The sequence below is a fragment of the Salvelinus namaycush genome, chromosome 24, assembly GCF_016432855.1.
Source record: "Salvelinus namaycush isolate Seneca chromosome 24, SaNama_1.0, whole genome shotgun sequence".
Classification (NCBI taxonomy): domain Eukaryota; kingdom Metazoa; phylum Chordata; class Actinopteri; order Salmoniformes; family Salmonidae; genus Salvelinus; species Salvelinus namaycush.
The window spans coordinates 23,111,242-23,132,807 of NC_052330.1; the positions used below are offsets into that span (position 1 = coordinate 23,111,242).

Genomic DNA, 21,566 nt, shown 5'->3' on the forward strand with positions numbered 1-21,566 from the left:
CGTGAGTGAAGGAGGCTTTGTTGCGAAATAGAAAGCAGATTCTAGATTTGATTTTGGATTGGAGATGTTTAATATGAGTCTGGAAGGAGAGTTTACAGTCTAGCCAGACACCTAGGTATTTAAAGGTGTCCACATATTCTAGGTCAGAACCGTCCAGGGTGGTGATGCTAGTCGGGCGGGCGGGTGCGGGCAGCAAACGGTTGAAAAGCATGCATTTGGATTTACTAGCGTTTAAGAGCAGTTGGAGGCCACGGAAGGAGTGTTGTATGGCATTGAAGCTCGTTTGGAGGTTAGTTAGCACAGTGTCCAAGGAAGGGCCAGAAGTATACAGAATGGTGTCGTCTGCGTAGAGGTGGATCAGGGAATCACCCGCAGCAAGAGCGACATCATTGATATATACAGAGAAAAGAGTCGCCCGATAATTGAACCCTGTGGTACCCCCATAGAGACTGCCAGAGGTCTGGACAACTGCCCTCCGATTTGACACACTGAACTCTTGTCTGCAAAGTAGTTGGTGAACCAGACGAGGCAGTCATTTGAGAAACCAAGGCTATTGAGTCTGCCGATAAGAATATGGTGATTGACAGAGTCGAAAGCCTTGGCCAGGTCGATGAAGACAGCTGCACAGTACTGTCTTTTATCGATGGCGGTTATGATATCGTTTAGGACCTTGAGCGTGGCTGAGGTGCACCCGTGACCGGCTCGGAAACCGGATTGCACAGCGGAGAAGGTACGGTGGGATTCGAAATGGTCAGTGATCTGTTTATTAACTTGCCTTTCAAAGACTTTAGAGAGGCAGGGTAGGATAGATATAGGTCTATAGCAGTTTGGGTCTACAGTGTCACCCTCTTTGAAGAGGGGGATAACCGCAGCAGCTTTTCAATCTTTAGGGATCTCGGACGATACGAAAGAGAGGTTGAACAGGCTGGTAATAGGAGTTGCAACAATGGCGGCGGATAGTTTTAGAAAGAGAGGGTCCAGATTGTCTAGCCCAGCTGATTTGTACGGGTCCAGGTTTTGCAGCTCTTTCAGAACATCTGCTATTTGGATTTGGGTGAAGGAGAAGCTGGGGAGGCTCGGGCGAGTAGCTGCGGGAGGGGGGGGCGGAGCTGTTACCCGGGGTTGGAGTAGCCAGTAGGAAGGCATGGCCAGCCATAGAGAAATGCTTATTGAAATTTTCGATTATCATGGATTTATCGGTGGTGACCGTGTTACCTAGCCTCAGTGCAGTGGGCAGCTGGGAGGAGGTGCTCTTGTTCTCCATGGACTTTACAGTGTCCCAAAAGTTTTTGGAGTTAGAGCTACAAGATGCAAATTTCTGCTTGAAAAAGCTATCCTTTGCTTTCCTGTCTGACTGCGTTTATTGGTTCCTGACTTCCCTGAACAGTTGCATATCGCGGGGACTATTCAATGCTATTGCAGTCCGCCACAGGATGTTTTTGTGCTGGTCAAGGGCAGTCAAGTCTGGAGTGAACCAAGGGCTATATCTGTTCTTAGTTCTGCATTTTTTGAAAGGGGCATGCTTATCTAAGATGGTGAGGAAATTCCTTTTAAAGAACGACCAGGCATCCTCGACTGACGGGATGAGGTCAATATCCTTCCAGGATACTCAGGCCAGGTCGATTAGAAAGGCGTGCTCGCAGAAGTGTTCTAGGGAGCGTTTGACAGTGATGAGGGGTGGTTGTTTGACCGCGGACCCATAGCGGATACAGGCAATGAGGCAGTGATCGCTGAGATCCTGATTGAAAACAGCAGAGGTGTATATGAAGGGCAAGTTGGTCAGGATAATGTCTATGAGGGTGCCCATGTTTACAGATTTAGGTTTGTACCTGGTGGGTTCCTTGATGACTTGTGTGAGATTGAGGGCATCTAGCTTAGATTGTAGAACTGCTGGGGTGTTAAGCATATCCCAGTTTAGGTCACCTAACAGAACAAACTCTGAAGCTAGATGGGGGCGATCAATTCACATATGGTGTCCAGGGCACAGCTGGGAGCGGAGGGGGGGGGGGTCGATAACAGGCGGCAACAGTGAGAGACTTATTTCTGGAGAGATTAATTTTTAAAATTAGAAGTTCGAACTGTTTGGGCATAGACCTTGAAAGTATGACAGAACTTTGCAGGCTAACTCCTCCCCCTTTGGCAGTTCTATCTTGACGGGAAATGTTGTAGTTGGGTATGGAAATCTCAGAATTTTTGGTGGCTTTCCTAAGCCAGGATTCAGACACAGCAAGGACATCAGGGTTGGCGGAGTGTGCTAAAACAATGAGTAAAACAAACTTAGGGAGGAGGCTTCTGATATTAAGGGGAGAACAGCTATTCCTTTTGACATTCATGACCCCCCAAACCTTAATCTCATCCTCTTCCAGCCAGTAAACAGACATACAGTCTAGTTTTAAACCAGGTTTATTGACGTGTGTACAGTGATTGTCTGTGCACCCCAGGATTACAGTAAAGTAAGAGGCAAAGCACTTCATAAGCATTTAGAGTTTTGGTCGCTCCAGAGTAATAGTTGTGAGGTTATCAGGACCTTACAAGTCAAAGGTCATCTGCGAGGTGGGGATAAACGGAAAGAAAAATGGTTTAATGTAGTAGAAGTTCCTCTTAACAGATCTAGGATCAGATTATGCTCACCCCAATTCCAGAATGAAGCATTAGAGGGACTGAAACAATATCTGACCATGGACCCGTCATTAGGAGTGACTTATACAGACTCTGGGGCGCAATGGGAGAATAAATCAGAGGAGAAAAAACAAATGGATAAAATAACCCAGAACAAAAAGGATATAAAACAATAAAATAAGACAAAAGGCTGGGCAAACATTATTTCATTCACCTGCTATATCATTATAATAGGCCTACATTTAAGAATTGGCACGTTCAATAGCAGAATATCCCGTGGACTGGGGCAAATGGATATTTAGGATATTTTAATGGGGTAGGTAACAGAAATGTAACTGACATTTTTTTTTTTAACAACCTGTACTGTGTTTCAACCTGACTAGTTCCACCACAACCCCTGAGGGACTGGGTAACTGTATTATGACCCGGATATGGAAGTCATCAGACTGATCTCAGACCTGGTCTGAGATCACCTGCCCCTGTACTGAGGACTTGAGAAATATTGAAAGGTGCAGTAACTGGGGCCTATTAAAAAAGGTAATAATGTTTTACCGAATGTTGCAAACAGAAATGGACTTTACCGACTGGCATGACTCACTATTCATGTATTTCTAAACAATGTATTCTTATCGGAATGTTCTCTAACGTTGCAACTCTTTCAATGTGGCCATAAAATAAATGACCATCCAAAATCTTGTCTACTACTAGCTTACTGTAGCCGAGTGTCCTGTGCTGCCCCGGGGGCAAACTCTGGGTATTCTAAACCTGAGTTAATAGACAATCGGTTTGGTGAAAACACTGGCACTGAGGAAGAGAAGATTGTTCTTTTAACAACTGAACTCGGAAGACGTCCTGATTGGTTGTAACATCCTGAAGTGCTTCTTTACCCATTGGTAATATTACCCATTACACACTACACTACCAAAAGTATGTGGACACCTGCTCATCGAACAACTCATCCTAAAAACAAACATGGGCATTAATATGGAGTTGGTCCCTCCTTTGCGGCTATAACAGCCTCCACTCTTCTGGGAAGGCTTTCCACAAGATGTTGGAACATTGCTGCAGGGAATTCCATTCAGCCACAAGAGCATTAGTGAGGTCAGGCACTGATCAGGCTCGCAGTCGGTGGTCAGGCTCGCAGTCGGTGTTCCAATTCATCACAAAGGTGTTCGATGGGGTTGAGGTCAGGGCTCTGTGCAGGCCAGTCAAGTTCTTCCACACCTATCTCAACAAACCATTTCTGTATGGACCTCTCTTTTTCATGCTGAAACAGGAAAGGGCCTTCCCAAACTATTGCAACAAGGTTGGAAGCACATATTCATCTAGAATGTCATTGTATGCGGTAGCGTTCAAATTCCCCTTCACTGGAACTAAGGGGCCTAGCCCAAAGCATGAAAAACAGCCCCAGACTATTATTCCTCCTCCACCAAACTTTACAGTTGGCACGATGCATTCGGGCAGGTAGCGTTTTCCTGGCATCCGCCAAACGCAGATTCGTCCATCAGACTGCCAGATGCTCCAGAGAACGCGTTTCCACTGCTCCAGAGTCCAATGGTGGCAAGCTTTACACCACTCCAGCCAACGCTTGGCATTGCTCATGGTGATCTTAGGCTTGTGTGCGGCTGCTTGGCCATGGAAACCCATTTCATGAAGCTCCAGACGAAGACAGTTCTTGTGCTGACATTGCTTCCAGAGGCAGTTTGGCAATCGGTATTGAATGTTCCAACCGAGGACAGGCGATTTTTACGCGCTTCAGCACTCAGCGGCCCCCAAATCCACTAATTTCAAGGTGTGTCCACATACTTTTGTATATATAGTGTATGTCAAATACAGCATGGTAGTGTGCGGAGGACTGACGGCTGTAAACCTGAAACAGTTAATACATCATAGAAAGGTAATATAGAGCTGACACGATTATCTCTATTCTACATAACAGCATCATGTCGGTTCTGCTGCATGTTCTCTGTCCCTGAATAGCAGCTGAGTAGGCGTGTACATTTCTTATATGGGAAAGAACATGTTTAAATTACATATTTCTGTTGGACTGCTCACTTCACCAGCATTTCTTTTCACTTGAGGCATTTAGTACCGTGTATAATTAACATGTAACACTGTGTACAATTTAGCATAAATGCAAGATTTGGCAATCCACAGTGCAAGATGTGTGTGTGTGTGTTCATGCAAGATAAACGAGAAGTAGTGTAGGTATGTTATTTAACGGGTTCATCTTCTTGAAGCAATTTGAAATGTTCCAGCTATATCACAACGTTTAGATAAAAAAATAGTAGCATAATATAGAACAATTCAATACGAGCACATTGGAAGGCTAAGCTAGTATAGCCTGAGTATTTGGCTACATTCATTGTCTGGGCAATTTTTTATGGTTGTGTGACACAGTGTTGGCAATTTTCTCACACTCACAAGCTCTCCCAGTTTCATCGAACACACATAATAATAATAATATTCATACACAAAACGCTTACATTGACAAATCACATTTAACTAAAAACAATACTCAAGATAAAAAAATAGTTGTATCTTAACATCTAAATAAAATCCTAACCCATCCCACCCCAAACATCCCCATTTTTAATAAAATAGTTACATTTTAATTGAAAAACTGTTGTCTTATGAGGTTACCTTAGGTCACGCCCTTTGACCTTTCTGCTATATTGTCACATGACAAAGACCTTGTCTGTCTGATTGGTTCCCAACCTGAGGTGTGGTCAAACTGCAGAATGTTCACAAACATCACTTATCTTTGCTACTATAGAGTAAGTTATTGGTAATTTCGAGGTGAACCGCTTCGCAATATTACAAAGTTTTGTTTTCTGAAAAATTCATATTTTGTCAAATGGAATATTCAATCAAAAACTTTGGAAGCATCATTACATTATTGGTTCAAAATTAGGCTGAGAGGGAAACCATTAACCATTATTTTCAGGAAACCATTAAATATGAACATCCAGTGACTTCAACATACCCCAGGTTTAGCCCTTGAGCTGCAGATAACATTCAGCCATGTCTGAAGAGACAACTGGAAACATGGATGACTAACGGAACAACTAGCTTATCTATGAGTGTAATGCTTTGCTATAGTGGAGTTCTTATTGCTTTTGAAGTGAGGTTCTGTTATGGACAAAATCTTACCTTGAGAGAAACATGCGTCTAATTTAAACTTCCACACAGATCCTAAACTGACATCAACGCATGATTTACAAAGATGTTTGAGTTACACGCAGTTGTCTAAAATCATACATCAAGGATGCAGTGTAAATGGAAGAAATATTAGTTCCGCACTATTATCTCAAGTTAGGATTGGGCCCTTGGCTTAGTGACGTGGTTGGTTCCACGTTTGCGTAGTAGTTGTGGTCTCGATTCCTGGGGGCCCGAGCTAGTCGATAGGGCCCTGGAAGATGAGGCGTGTCCAGCCCTGTGGGGTGCTGCTGAGAGGAGCAGAGCAGAAGGGACAGGTGGGCCGGAAGGCGTGTGTCCCATGAGGCAGTGGGGTATCCGCCCAGTACTTGGCTGTCCTCTCCGAACACACGTGGCCGCAGGGTACAAACGCATATGTGGGAGCTCCAGCATCCACGTACACGGCGGGCTCACACCCCAGCCACAGGGGCACGTAGGGCCCTACGCTCCTGCATAGAGGGCACTCCCGGCGGACCATTGTGATCCCTTCCTCCCCCTCTCCTCCTCCCTCCTCCCGGCGCTCCGGACGCTGGCCCCAGTCATGGTGGCCATGCACATGTCCACAGGTGAGGTAGACCCAGGGCTGGCGCTCCTCCAGACTGGGGGGAAATGAAAACGACTTGGTTTTAGCTTTCATCAAACTCAAATAACCTGCCCAGGGACTGCGGTTGAAAATTAGCCGGCTGGCTAAAACCGGCACTTTTACTGAAACGTTGATTAATGTGCACTGTCCCTGTAAAAATAAACTCAAACTCAAACTCAAAGCATCATTTTTATTCGTTTTTGGTAGTAGTTATATTATAAAATAGCTATAAATAGATTACATGGGATAAAAACAGATTTGGAATCGGGTTGTGTCGTGCTCAAGGTTGAATTTGCCCCATATCACTGTAACAGTAGATAGGGCAACTTATGAATAGGTATAGCTCCTAGTGTACCACTGTTTAGTAGCTACCCATCTGTGTCTGCTTACTGAGGCCTACTGGCCAGGAAGTGTTGAGCTCCTAGTGTAGCAGTGTGTAGTAATAATAATAATAATTGTGGGTGCTTATATTTGTCCTATTTCACACAAGTACAAGTGTTTATTAATACGCATGTGTGACTTAGATATATATTTTTTAAATTATTATTTTTGCATATCCCCTTGGAGTGGGGTATCTGCCATTATCAACGGACACCATGGCGCAAATAGGGTTAAGTGCCTTGCTCAAGGGCACATACACAGATTTTTCACCTTGTCGGCTCAGGGATTCAAACCTTTCGGTTACAGACCCAACACTTTGACCGCTAGGCTATAACCACTGTGTGTGTGTGTTGGTGTTGTAATGTAGTGGTAAAAAAAAAAAAGTAGGTGGGTTAACTCTGATCACCGTACAGGGTGAATCAACTAACACTCCCTATACTTGGTGATGATATTAATTAACAATCATTTTGATCCGATTGAGCAAACTGTACAAAACAGATCCAAAAGGTAGAAGGATTCTTTTAAATATGTTATTGGACCATGAACAGATTTGGCTCATTAATCTATACAGTCCAAATAATGATGATCGAAGCTTCTTAAAAATGTATTTATCAAGCCTACATGCAATACAAGCGTCTGTTATTATGGTGGGAGACTATAATACAGTTTTAAATACTTTAATGGGCTGTAAAGGAAATCACACTACAAATGATTACCCTCATGTACTTAAGGAAATCACAAAATACCATGGATATGTTGGAACTAGTGGATATATGGAGGCTTAAATATCCTGACCTACAGTACCAGTCAAAAGTTGACACACTTACTCCTTCAAGGGTTTTTCTTTATTTTTACTATTTTCTACATTGTAGAATAATAGTGAAGACATCAAAACTATGAAATAACATATGGAATCATGTGGTAACCAAAAGTGTTAAACAAATCAAAATATATTTTATATTTGAGATTCTTCAAAGTAGCCACCCTTGCCTTGATGACAGCTTTGCACACTCTTGGCATTCTCTCAACCAGCTTCACGGGGAATGCTTTTCCAACTGTCTTGAAGGAGTTCCCATATATGCTGAGCACTTGTTGGCTGCTTTTCCTTCATTCTGCAATCCAACTCATCGCAGACCATCTCAATTGGGTTGAGGTCAGGTGATTGTGGAGGCCAGATCATCTGATGCACCACTCAATTACCCTCCTTCTTGGTCAAATAGGCCTTACACAGCCTGGAGGTGTGTTTTGGGTCATTGTCCTGTTGAAAAACAAATTACAGTCCCACTAAGATGGGATGGCGTATCGCTGCAGAATGCTGCGGTAGCCATGCTGGTTAAGTGAATTCTAAATATATCACTGACAGCGTCACCAGCAAAGCACCCCCACACCTCCTCCTCCATGCTTCACGGTGGGAACCACACATGCAGAGATCATCCGTTCACCTACTCTGCGTCTCACAAAGAAACGGTGGTTGGAACCAAAAATCTCACATTTGGACTCATCAGACCAAAGGACAGATTTCCACCGGTCTAATGTCCATTGCTCGTGTTTCTTGGCCCAAGCAAGTCTCTTCTTATTATTGGTGTCCTTTAGTAGTGGTTTCTTTGCAGCAAATTGGACCATGAAGGCCTGATTCACACAGTCTCCTCTGAACAGTTGATGTTGAGATGTGTCTGTTACTTGAACTCTGTGAAGCATTTATTTGGGCTGAAATCTGAGGTGCAGTTAACTCCAATGAACTTATCCTCTGCAGCAGAGATAGCCCTGGGTCTTGCTTTCCTGTGGCGGTCCTCATGAGAGCCAGTTTCCTCATAGCACTTGATGGTTTTTGCGACTGCACTCTAAGAAACTTTCAAAGTTCTTGAAATTTTCCAGATTGACTGACCTTCATGTCTTAAAGAAATGATGGACTGAACGCCTGATTCACGCAGTCTCCTCTGAACAGTTGATGTTGATGTGGTTGTTACTTGAACTCTGTGAAGCTTTTATTTGACTGACCTTCATGTTTTAAAGTAATGATGGTATGGACTTGGTATTTAACCAAATAGGGCTATCTTCTCTATACCATCTTGTCACAACATAACTGATTGGCTCAAACACATTAAGGAAAGAAATTCCACAAATTAACTTTTAACTAGGCACACGTATTAATTTAAATGGATTCCAGGTGATTCCACCTCATGAAGCTGGCTGAGAGAATGCCAAGAGTGTGCAAAGCTGTCATCTAGGCAAAGGGTGGCTACTTTGAGTAATCTAAAATATATTTTGATTTGTTTAAAACTTTCTTGGTTACTACATGATTCCATATGTGTTATTTCAAAGTTTTGATGTCTTCACTATTATTCTACAATGTAGAAAATAGTAAAAAGAAAGAAAAACCCTTGAACGAGTAGGTGTGTCCAAACTTTTTACTGGTACTCTATATACAAAAGAAAATATATGGGGGAATCTACCCCCTAAATTGAAATAAATAAACACTCCCTATACTTTCAATGTATTTTCCCACAAACGGTGGGTAAACCACCACGACAAAAAAAAGGTGTTTGAACTCCATTTAGCCTCCACTACATCACTGTACTAACCTATGGCTGCGTGGCAAGCTGGGGAAGGCCAAGGTACTGAGGCCTACAGGACACTGTGGCCGGGCAGCGTTGAGCTCCTGTCGCAGTGCCTCCAGGTGGCGGAGGGTGGGAGCGCGGAGCAGGCCCTCTCCAGTACGCCACAGCAGAGTGGCTCCACACAGGTCCACCAGAGAACCATCACGAAGGGCACTGCTTTCTCCCTCCGCCTGAGGGCCAGCAGACACACACAGGGAGAACATATGATTACTACTAATACACACTAGAACATATAAGAATCATAGAAAATGACACGTTCACAGATACAGGCGTCTATTCCCTACATAGTGCACTACTTTTGACAAGGGCCTATAGGGCTAGTAGACCACTATATGTGTCTTGTTTCAGGAAACTGGGCGTATGTCGCGCTTCACTAGTTCACAGGAGCACCATTTGAACATCAACTTTTTTTATTTTATCAAAATGCGTTTTTTGGGGCAGAAATGCCTTCTGGAACATGTGAACTTTCATGTGCTTTAATAACAAACTTGTATGCCATCTGTAAAGACTAATAACATTGTTAAATTATGAGCCTAGTTGGTTTAGCCACAGAAAAAGGCAGCAACCTTCCCGCTAGCCATGATTGGCTGAGATAATGAGTGGGCTGGACATGCTAAGAGATGAGTTCGGATTGGTCTGCCATGTAGCACCCTTCTGTCTATAACATGAGCTTGTCAGTATGTGTAGGTAATCCTTTCTAAAACGGCTTTTTGGACAGCTATCATGTAGTAGAACTGCATAAGTGTTGCTCTACACTTTCTGGAGGACCGAGTTATGAAATCAGTGAAATTAGAGTATGTTAGCTAAGGAGATGGAGAAAATTCTGCCATTTGAAAAGAGAACACCTGTCTCTGGATTACATCTTCAAACTAAGGGCAACCATGGCATCTGTGACAGAGGGAGAAGCGTCCATCCATGTATAAGGGTAAGATATTTTGTGTTAAATGCTCTACAACAAAGCTTTCTTAGCATCCAACAAGCTTTCTCTATCCTTAACCTTGTTCTGAACACATCCAAAACAAAGGTCATGTGGTTTGGTAAAGAAGAATGCCCCTCTTCTCACAGGTGTTATTACTACCTCTGAGGGTTTAGAGCTTGCGGTAGTCACCTCATACAAGTACCTGGGAGTATGGCTAGACAGTACACTGTCCTTCTCTCAGCACATATCAAAGCTGCAGGATTAAGTTAAATCGAGACTTGGTTTCCTCTATCGTAATCGCTCCTCTTTCACCCCAGCTGCCAAACTAACTCTGATTCAGATGACCATTCTACCTATGCTAGATTACGAATACATAATTTATAGATCGGCAGGTAAGAGTGCTCTCGAGTGGCTAGATGTTCTAAACCATTCGGCCATCAGACTTGCCACCAATGCTCCTTATAGGACACATCACTGCACTCTATACTTCTCTGTAAACTGGTCATCTCTGTATACCCGTCGCAAGACCTACTAGTTGATGCTTATTTATAAAACCCTCTTAGGCCTCACTCCCATCTGAAATATCTACTGCAGCCCTCATCCTCCACATACAACACCCGTTCTGCCAGTCACATTCTGTTAAAGGTCCCCAAAGCACACACATCCCTGGGTCGCTCCTCTTTTCAGTTCGCTGCAGCTAGCAACTGGAACGAGCTGCAACAAACACTCAAACTGGACAGTATTGTCTCAATCTCTTCATTCAAAGACTCAATCATGGACACTCTTACTGACAGTTCTATTGTTGTCTCTACCTTCTTGCCCTTTGTGCTATTGTCTGTGCCCAATAATGTTTGTACCATGTTTTATGCTGCTACCATGTTGTGTTGCTACCATGTTGTTGTTATGTTGTGTGGCTACCATGCTGTGTTGCCATGTGTTGCTGCCTTGCTATGTTGTCGTCTTAGGTCTCTCTTTATGTAGTGTTGTCTCTCTTGTCGTGATGTGTGTTTTGTCCTATATTTATATTGTATTTTTATTTTTTTTATCCCAGGCCCACGTCCACACAGGAGGCCTTTTGCCTTTTGCTAGGCCATCATTGTAAATAAGAATTTGTTCTTAACTGACTTGCCTAGTTAATTAAAGGTTACATTTTTTTTTAAAGAGTCTAGCTAGCTACCTTTTCAGATATTACAACTTTCAAATTTAGTCAGAAAGTCGAACCTGGTTGGTTAGCTACCTGCAGATTCATGTCGGGTAGTGACGTCACGAGTTGGGATTATGGTCCATTGTTTAGCTATCTAGCTACATGTCTAAAGACTCCACTATGCAAGTAACTATTTCAATAGAATGTTTATGATGTCACTGCGACAATTGTCGATAGATGTAGCTGGTAAATTCGTTCTGGCCATCTACTCAGATTTCAGAGCACTCTCGTCTGAGTGTGCCAGAGTGCAGAATAATTGATGAATTTACGAACGCTCAACACCCATTGAATATGGCCGGTGTCAGTAAACGGTGGCAAAAAAAGCGTAAGTAAATTGTTGCCAGCAGCACAGTTGCAGTCACCAACACTCTGGATAACATAAAAACAGCCTAACCAGCTCTGCTAGGGCGAGTAAAATGGTCAGAGATGGGTGGGGCTAAAGCTTAAGAGTGTGTTAACGATGCTAAATGGGTATAGACAAAGAAGAGCTCGCCAGTAGGTACCAAAATACTCAAGGGCCATTTTCTCAAAAGTGAGGTTACAAGTTTATCAACTTTCAAAGCAGAATTACTTTCCCATTGTTTCTCAACTGTAGTGTATGATATACCATTTTGTAGCTCTAAACTTTTATCCAATGTAAAAAACACAATTTCAAATGTTGCTACATGAGACCGAATCGAGCCGGTGGGTCACATATATGGAATAGGGTGCCATTTGGGGCAGAGTTCTGGTTGTGCCTCTTGTAGCTTAAGTACTGACCAGTTTTCCTCGGCTGGGTCCGGAGCGTGTCTCTCGGAGGGCATAGACGTCCCCACATACAGAGATCTCCCTCCATAGACCCTGTCTGCTGTCCTCAGGGAAGCCCTCAGGGTGCATCACCAGCACCCCGTTGGTGGTCAAACCATCCATGTGGCCGTCCGGGTTCTTCCACTTAGTGGCTTTCTCCTGAAGGAGGAGGAGATGATGAAGAAGAAGAAAAGGAAGAAAACCGAGAGAGAACAGAAGCTTGGTTATTTGTATCTATTGCATTCAGTAGGCACCCAGAGGGAGAAAACGTAGGTAGGTACTGCCGGCACCTGTCCAATAGGAACACACTCGTTTGTGCCTATTGAATGTGGCCATAACGAAGTGTGATTCTTCTCCAACTCATTTTCAACTGACATCCAACTGACATTCAACTGTCTGGTCCAGCGATGGTGGGTTTGTACCCATACATCTCTCCATTTGGTCTCTCTACCGAGCCTGTGCTACACACTAACCCCTAGGAAGATGTTTTTGGAGGAGTCGAAGCCAGCGGCGTAGATGCGTGCAGTGTAGGGGGGGTTGCGTTCACACACCACCCTGCAGGCGAAGCGGGAGATGGTGCTGGGGGCCACCGAGGGGTCCTCGCCCTCCTTCCCCTCTCCTGAAGTATCCGTCACAACAAAGTCTATTGGACTTTCTGTGGAGCGTCCAATCTGCAGGGAAACGAGTGAGACGGAGAGAAACATTACATGGGATCTTTATTGTGTTCAGAACAGGGTTTGATTGGAAAGCAATTTTAAGGCCCTATGCTCTACTAGTAGCTAAAAGTAATATTTTATGTCAAGTCATGATTTTGGTTTTATTGATGATTTGAGCTTTTCTTTAGCTTGTTAATTAGGCCAGGACTTGAAAGATCCTGTTGTGCTTATGACTTACCAATACTTTATCTTTCACACAAAAATAGCAATAACATCCAGCACCATTTATTTTCAAGCTGTGTGTAGTTACTCATATTAAATAAACCACCTGTGTTAAAACACTTAAGATTCAAGTACATGTATTTATAGTTCTACACCCCTCTCCATGTTTTGAATGTATCTGGGTCCCTGTTCTCAGCTGGCCACCAACAGACATCTTTTCAGAACTGAAACTTGTAATGTGGTTCTTTCAGTACAGTAAGGGGTTTGGTGTGGGATTGGCTGATTAATTAATTCTGTATTTCAGTGTCTCAAGCACCCGTGCCAAGCCCATTGATGGTTCAGAGTATACCCAGCATCCGAGTCAATTAAGCATCCAATACACAAACTCTGGAGGACGTGGTATACACATAGCAGAAGCAATAAATAATAACCAAGTCCTTGGTCTATTCAAAAAGGGAAAGTGGTAGCAACACCTCTTTCTGTTCTTCCTGGGTATGGAAGACAAATAACTCAGTGTTCTCTTGATAAGCTGGCATCATTCTGGTATTTAGCCTAAATAAAACCCTTGTTGTGGTGTTTACCTGGAACATGTCAGTGTCGTTGTCATGGCAGTACTCCACCACCACTGTCTGGTTGCGGGACAGAGTGAAGGAGATGCTGTGCTGCCCTCTGCTGTGGACTGCCTGCAATCACACACGGACACAGACACACAGCAATAATCCTTTTACCCTGTCCACTCTTACTGTAGGTTACCATGAGGACAGAATTTCCCACCATAGGAAGACTATGGTACTATCACTATGGACTATCACACACACACCTTGCTGTCATGTGGTGTGTTGAGGATGTGAACAGTGCTGGGTTTGACTCCGTTGGCCTTGGTCCTCCGGTACAGAGCGAAGCGGCTCTTCCTCCTCCCCCGGTCTCCACTGGGCAGAGAACCATTGTACCTACAGAGAACACAAAAACAAACACACTACATTATTAGCGAAAGGGAATACCCCATGTATCCCATTCATCTCATGTGATCATTGAAGACAGTTGATATCGCAAATCAATACTGATCATTTGGCCCTGCTCATCCATTGGTAAGTACCACATGAGCCCAACTCACTGACAGGCCGCTTAGAATAGTGTGCTTACTGTGTGAACCCTCTTTACACTGAAATACCAATTAAACTGTATTCAGAGAGTGTATGTGTGTGTGTGTGTGTGTGTGTGTGTGTGTGTGTGTGTGTGTGTGTGTGTGTGTGTGTGTGTGTGAGCAAGCAAGAGATGGAACGAGAAAGAGCGGATGAGTAAGCGTTAGCCTAAGTGGAACAGTGCTGTCATCTCTGCTGATTGTTCAAACCTAAACTCTTTTGTGTCTCGTCTCTAGCTTCCTGGGCAACAGAGTGGAGCTGCGCTGTCATGCTAGGAGTTCACAGACAGGGCCGCATGCTGGTTTTAGCTTTCAGCTAATCAGCGGTATTGTACCTATTAAAGACTATTCGGATAATGCCCAGTGGGCACAAAGCCCTTTGTGGGCGGACATCAACTCTGCTTCCAAATCAACTCTCCCGCTCTCTCTCCCTCCATCCCTAAGCTGTAGCTGCTCTTCCTGGACGATTAGAATAATTTAAGTTCTAAACCAGACCTGACTAGAAAAGCCAAGATCGTTCCCTTTCCCAGTGTTAGACCAGACAAGCCAAGATCTTTCCCTTCAACAGTGTTAGCCCAGACCAGACAAACCAATATCTTTCCATTTCCCAGTGTTATAGACACAGGCCCTGTCATGGAATAGACACAGGCCCTGTCATGAGATCTGAGGAGAGGAAAGCTGAAGGGAACACACTGCTACCTGTACAATTACCCTGTGTCACATTAGGACAGAGCTGAGGGAGAAGGGAGAGGAGGAAGAGGGCAGGGAGAGGGCAGAAAGAGGAGAAATAGAACAGAAAGAGACAGAGCGGGAAGAGAGGGCAGAGAAATACAGGGACAGAGGGCAGATCGAAAGGGAGTGGACATGAGGGAGAGAGGGGGGGCAGGAGGAGAGCAGGGCAAAGGTCATGAAGAGGGATACAGAAAGACTGCGGTCCAAACACTTAAAAAGACACACCCTCGTCCACTTACTTTCGCCTTATGCCCTTGGGGGAATCCCCGTCGCCATCTTGGAAGGCGGTCCAAATGACTAGCCAAGCAAGGGAAGTTTTGAACGTAAGCCCCTCAGTCCTCGTTTTTAGTCGGCTTTGAGAGTGTACAATTATGTTCACTCCGGGGCCTGAAACTCCCCATAATTCAATTTGCGACGATTGTACATCCGCTAAGTCAGTGAAAACTTAAAAACAACATGAATGGAGAAGTCAACATACGAGTGTAAGTAAAAACGAATGTAAATAAGTTAGAAATGGTGCTACTAAATGCACATGACTGCACAAACACGTCTTGGAAAAAGTAAATATGTTTTTGTTAGGTTATTGTTTGGAAAATGTGGAAATAAAACATTTTCCTTCTTCAGATGTTCCAGCTAGGCAGGCTAACGTCAGTTAGCTAATTAATTTGCTAGCTATCATACAGTTGGCGTATATTAATAATTACATATTTAATATAAGTAGACATGCACTCATAATTGACTGTTGTGCATATAAAGCACCCACAAGCTACTGGTGGCTGAAAACACAATCATCACGGGATGAACCAGTGACGAATTTCCGGCTAAGGGCGGTCAATTTAAAAATCATTCCTTCCTCCCTCGCCCCTTGCCCTGCAAGTGTAAACTCGACAAATGTAATGATACGTCATCAGAAGTGTCCACTTAATTTGAGGGCTGAAGGGATAGGGTGTCTTTTAAGTGTTTGGACCGCAGCCAAAAAGATGAGAGTGTCGAGATGCGATGTGATACATTTGACCTGGCCAGTTCTGGTCCGACAGCTTCACGCATATGCACCTCGGCAGCACATTGTACGCAATGTGAAATATTCACTCCCTCTGCTGAGAGAAAGGCAAGCGACAGCAGCAAAGTCTTGTATGGTAATACTTTGAGAAGTTAAATGAGAAGAAAATGCTAACTTTATGAGATGAGATTGAGGTACAGTAATGGTAGTACAGGTGCAATGCTTAACCATCCAGAAGGGACGCCAGTGAGACCCTAACCGTTAAGTGTGAGAGAGAAAGAGAAAACACAGGCTAGCACACAGAGCCCACTCAGCCCAGTGTAACTAAGGTAATGAAGGAGAGATAGCAGACAGACAGGGACTCACTGCAGAACAGACATCACATCACCTCACATGCCCTGCACTGAGATAGACAGGCAGAGACTGCAGAGCATGTGATCCTTAAGGTGGACCTGGCAAATCATGCCATCGCAGCAGGATATAATCAAATCAATCTTTATTTATACAGCACATTTCAAACATGGAATGCAACGCAATGTGCTTTACAGGAAAAAAACGAAAAAACTACGAAAAGAAAAGCTGAAATATTTACTACAGAGCAAACATAATATCATATAATTAAAAAAAAAATAAACTATGACAAACTGAACAACTAAAAAGCACACTAAGGAAAAGCATAGCTAAGAAAATGTGTCCACAGATTCAGTCCCCTCCGCTTCTCGGGCAGGCAATTCCAGAGCCTGGGGGCATAATAACTAAAGGCTGCCTCTCCATGCCTCTTGGTCCTAGGCTATGGGATAGTTAAAAGGCCAGTGCCAGAGGACCTGGAGGGACCTATTGGGTACATAACCTAATAGCATGTCTGACATTTATTGGGGTGCACATTCATGGATTGATTTAAAACCACTTAGATATGGTCATTTTCACAAATTCTTAGAATGTTTGTTAAAATTCTTTAACAATATATAGTGGGAAAGCGTCCGTGCATTTGGACAATTAATAGACACTGCAGTAAATAAATCAGAATAAAAACATCTGTCTTGTCCAGGACCGGAGTCTACACAGACTGGTGCGCTATTGCCAATCAGAGCAACAGTAGGCCTTTATACAAACAAGCCATTTGCCACATGGGTCTGCCATCATTCACTTTGAACTGTTCTTTACAGGAAGTTGCAACAGCGCAACTTTAGATCATTAGAACGTATTCACCAAAAGCCACCTGAATGAATTTCTGCAAATATGTAAACACCACGGGAGTCCTCTTACATTTTGAAACTTCTTCTGCAACTTGCCTGCCAATGCATGCCAACTGGCTAAAGTTGGCTAGCTTGCTAGCTACTTCCAGACACAAATGAGAGAACACCTTACTTTACTCGCCGTAGCAGAGCTGGTTAGCCTGTTAACATGTTTTCTAGAGCATTCCTGACTCACTATTACTTTTTTTTTGTCTACGTTTACACCGGTCACATTCAGTGGGTGTTGCACATTCGTAAATTCATCAGTTGTGTGCCAGTGTGCCAGTTGGCATCACTGGCACACTCAGATGAGAGTGCTCTGAATCAGAGTAGATAGCATATCTTTTGCATTTGCAAATTCACTCTGGCTAACTGGATAACAATCATTTAAGTTCCTGCTAGCTAACCAAATGACACCTGCATCTCTAGCTGTGTATAGCTACCGAAAAACGATATGAGGGGAAAAAGTCAGTCACTAACCCACTCCTCCAATGGCATGACATCCTCCTAGCAGCTAGCTAGCTAACGTTATGCTCTGTGTTTTTATGTTGCTACATAAATAGATACCCTAGCCTATTAGCCACGTTATGACTGACTTATGATCATTGCCCTTGCTAGTTTGATTATATTGACATTCCCAGCCTTAGTTACATTCATCCGTTTTTGTCCAGAATTTTGAGTAAGTGCAACCTGAATGGAGGCAGCAAACAATGTACCAGCCCAGCTGTGATTTACAACCTCATAGCAATATTTTTGGGACTACCAAGAAATGTATTGGTGAATTATATTAATCATGCATTGAACTGCATCCATCTATTCTGCATCAATCTATTTAAAACCTCTTATAAAGTTGGTTTTGTAGCATAAACTGGGAATTGTATATTTTTTACTATGATTGTCTGTTTGTTTCATATCTGCAAAGTAGTTAAAATGCTGTCACTTCCACTTTAAACTTTAGGTCACCGGTTACTTTTTTTGTAATGGGAAGTAATAGTTGTACATTTCGTTTGGGAAATGCTCAATGGTTGTGTTTTTGTATTCTTATGATTGGCACCTATTGGCTTATTATGTCCGAGCTTATGGACCGCTTATCCTTTAACATCATGCTGTATGTTACTGCTGTCTTTCCATTGGCCCTATGCAGTGGTGTAGGGAAAGGGGGATACCTAGTCAGTTGTACAACTGAATGCATTCAACTGCAATGTGTCTTCCGCATTTAACCCAACCCCTCTGAATCAGAGGCGCGGGGGGCTGCCTTTGCCTTGCTCAGGGGCAGAATGACAGATTTTTTACCTTGTCATTCCCAACGCTCCTACCTGCCAGGCTGGAGAAGTGGGTATACTCAGATTTTGCCAAAAAAGTTCCCAAATGGCCCGCCCAGCGAAGGAAAGGCACCCTGTGTGAAAATCCTATATTTTCTTATGTTTTAATATGAGTTTTTCCAGATAATTTTTTTTTTATGCAAAAATTCGATGGTCTAAGTCCACAACAATGCTTAAATCACATCAATCTGATTTGGTGGGCCTGTTAGGGCCTGGCTCCCCAGTGGATGGGCCTCTGTCCACCCAGGCCCATCCATGTCTACGCCCCTGATGCAAACAGTGCATGATGACAATTGCACATCACAAATAGCCTACTAACCAACACTTTGGACTAAACTTCTTAAATACCTGGTTTACATACCCATTGTTGCCTTAGTTAACATTTACTGTTAGATATCTTAAATTTTAAACGTCTTTCCGACCACACCTGCTACCGATGTCATTCTTCTGTGAGTTGCTCCATGCCAAAACCAGCTGAGCGCTGCACTTTCTTGCTGCCTGTAGATGATATTCTGCTGAAACTAGGCTGTGTGCGGCGTGCATGTGAATATATTTCACATGCTTTGCGATTGTGTAGACTACTGTCACGTCCTGACCATAGAAAGCCTTTTTTTCCTATGGTAGAGTAGGTCAGGGCGTGACTAGGGATTTAGTCTAGTTTATATTTTCTATGTGGGGTTCTTGTTTGTTTTTCTTTGTTGGTGTTTTAGTATGATTCCCAATTAGAGGCAGCTGGCTATCATTGTCTATGATTGGGGATCATACTTAAGTAGCATTTTTTCCACCTGTGTGTTATGGGATATTGTTTGGAGTTAGTGCACTTTGCACCTCTGTAGTCACGGTTTGTTCGTTTATTGTTAAGTTTCACTGTTAATAAAGCATGTGGAACTCTACATTCGCTGCGCCTTCGTCCGTCTATACTAACGATCGTGACAACTACGTTGGGCATGACTTCTCTACTGTACTACATACTTGATAAGTCGTACACCTCCACTACACTACTTTGTTACGCATCAGTAGGGATTAAGAAGTGAGTATACACAATGTCCATTGAAAACAAAAGTGGGTATAAGGCTCCACTACACCACAGGCCCTTTGTGTTTTACAAAAAGTGCACTCTCCTACATGAGTGCGCTGGTATTATGGTTGCTGTCCTTTCAGAATCACCAACCTGTCACACACTGAAGGCCTATTAGGTTTGCCACTGAGCAAACATGTCTATAATAGATATTAAGGCTGTTAAGAGACTGTATTAATGTTTCAAGAAAGGAGTGTATATATTTGGCCTGGCGACACGGTTTTATGCGCTAACAGAACGGAAGCTGATAGTATTTTTAGTCTGCTGGTCTCGGGAAGAAATTAGTACAAATGTATTCAAATGAGGTTGACCGATTAATCGGAATGGCCGATTAATTAGGGCCAATTTCAAGTTTTCATTTTATTATACCATTTTTTACACCTTTATTGAGAACACATTCTTATTTTCAATGGTGGCCTAGGAACGGTGGGTTAACTGCCTTGTTCAGGGGCAGAACGACAGATTTTTACCTTGTCAGCTCGGGGATTCAATCTTGCAACCTTACGGTTAACTAGTCCAACGCTCTAACCACTTGCCTTACATTGCACTCCACGAGGAGCCTGCCTGTTACGCGAATGCAGTAAGAAGCCAAGGTAAGTTGCTAGCTAGCATTAAACTTATCTTATAAAAAACAAATCAATCAATCATAATCACTAGTTGACTACACATGGTTGACGATATTACTAGTTTATCTAGCGTGTCCTGCGTTGCATATAATCGATGCGGTGCGCATTCGCGAAAAAGGACTGTCGTTGCTCCAACGTGTACCTAACCATAAACACCAATGCCTTTCTTAACTTCTTATGGCTGCAAGGGGCAGTATTGAGTAGCCAGTTAAATCGTGCCCATTTCAAACGGCCTCATACTCAATTCTTGCTCGTACAATATGCATATTATTATTACTATTGGATAGAAAACACTCTCTAGTTTCTAAAACCGTTTGAATTATTTCTCTGAGTGAAACAGAAGTCATTCTGCAGCACACTTCCTGACCAGGAAGTGGAATGTCAGAAATCGATGCTCTGTTCAACTTCCTGCCTATACATGGGCATGATACGTAAGAGTCTACATACACTTCATACACCTTCCCCTGGTTGTCAAGAGGCGGTGAGAGAAAACATTTCGTGTTTATCTTGGTCTGAGGTGGAATTAAAGCTCTTTGTTTGAGGTGACCGTCCACTTCCTGTTTCTGGAGCGCGCGAAAGAGGACATGGATTTGCCTTCTGTTTTGCTCTCGTTATGGACGACTAACATCTCCGTCTTAGATTTTATTTGATACATGTGACCATATCATCGTAAAGTATGTTTTTTCAATATAGTTTAATCAGATTATTGAAATTTTTTCGGGAGTTTTGCCGTGTTCCGTTCTCTGACTTTGTTTACGTTGGAGAGATCCGTGCCACTTGGCAAGTGCGCTTCCTAAATCGAGAGGGAAAATGAAGGTTCTAAATCCAAACACCGACTGTTCTGGACAAAGGACACCTTGTCCAACATTCTGATGAAAGATCAGCAAAAGTAAGAAACATTTTATGATGCTATTTCATATATCTGTCGAACTGTGTACTAGTCGTGGGCGGCCAACGTTTTGGCTACTCTAAGCTATACCGAAGCTGCATAACGTAATGAAGTTATTTTTAGAATTCTAACACTGTGATTTCATTAATAACTAATGGATCTATCATTTCCTATACAACATGTATTTTTTAGTTATGTTTATGAATAGCTATTTGGTCAGAATATGTGTGTCAGAAAAAGTGTCAGTAAAATATCCGAACGTTGTGGGAAATAGTAGCTACGTTAGCATAATGGGTAACCACTGATTTCAGCTCTAAATATGCACATTTTTGAACAAAACATAAGTGTATGTATAAC

At 43.1% G+C, this 21,566-nt stretch overlaps 1 protein-coding gene across 1 annotated transcript in view; it reads right to left on the bottom strand.

Annotated features, from left to right (window-relative positions):
• Positions 1-4,226: 4,226 nt before the first annotated feature.
• Positions 4,227-21,566, bottom strand: part of LOC120019097 (E3 ubiquitin-protein ligase pellino homolog 2-like) — a 28,428-nt gene continuing 11,088 nt past the window's right edge. Inside the window, exons 2-7 of the mRNA XM_038962351.1 lie at positions 14,007-14,136; positions 13,768-13,869; positions 12,782-12,979; positions 12,282-12,467; positions 9,364-9,569; positions 4,227-6,416 (exon numbers count right to left, since the gene is read on the bottom strand). Of these exons, the coding sequence (XP_038818279.1) occupies positions 6,017-6,416; positions 9,364-9,569; positions 12,282-12,467; positions 12,782-12,979; positions 13,768-13,869; positions 14,007-14,136 (1,222 nt within the window). The 3' untranslated portion in view covers positions 4,227-6,016. The remainder of the gene's footprint in view (positions 6,417-9,363; positions 9,570-12,281; positions 12,468-12,781; positions 12,980-13,767; positions 13,870-14,006; positions 14,137-21,566) is intronic.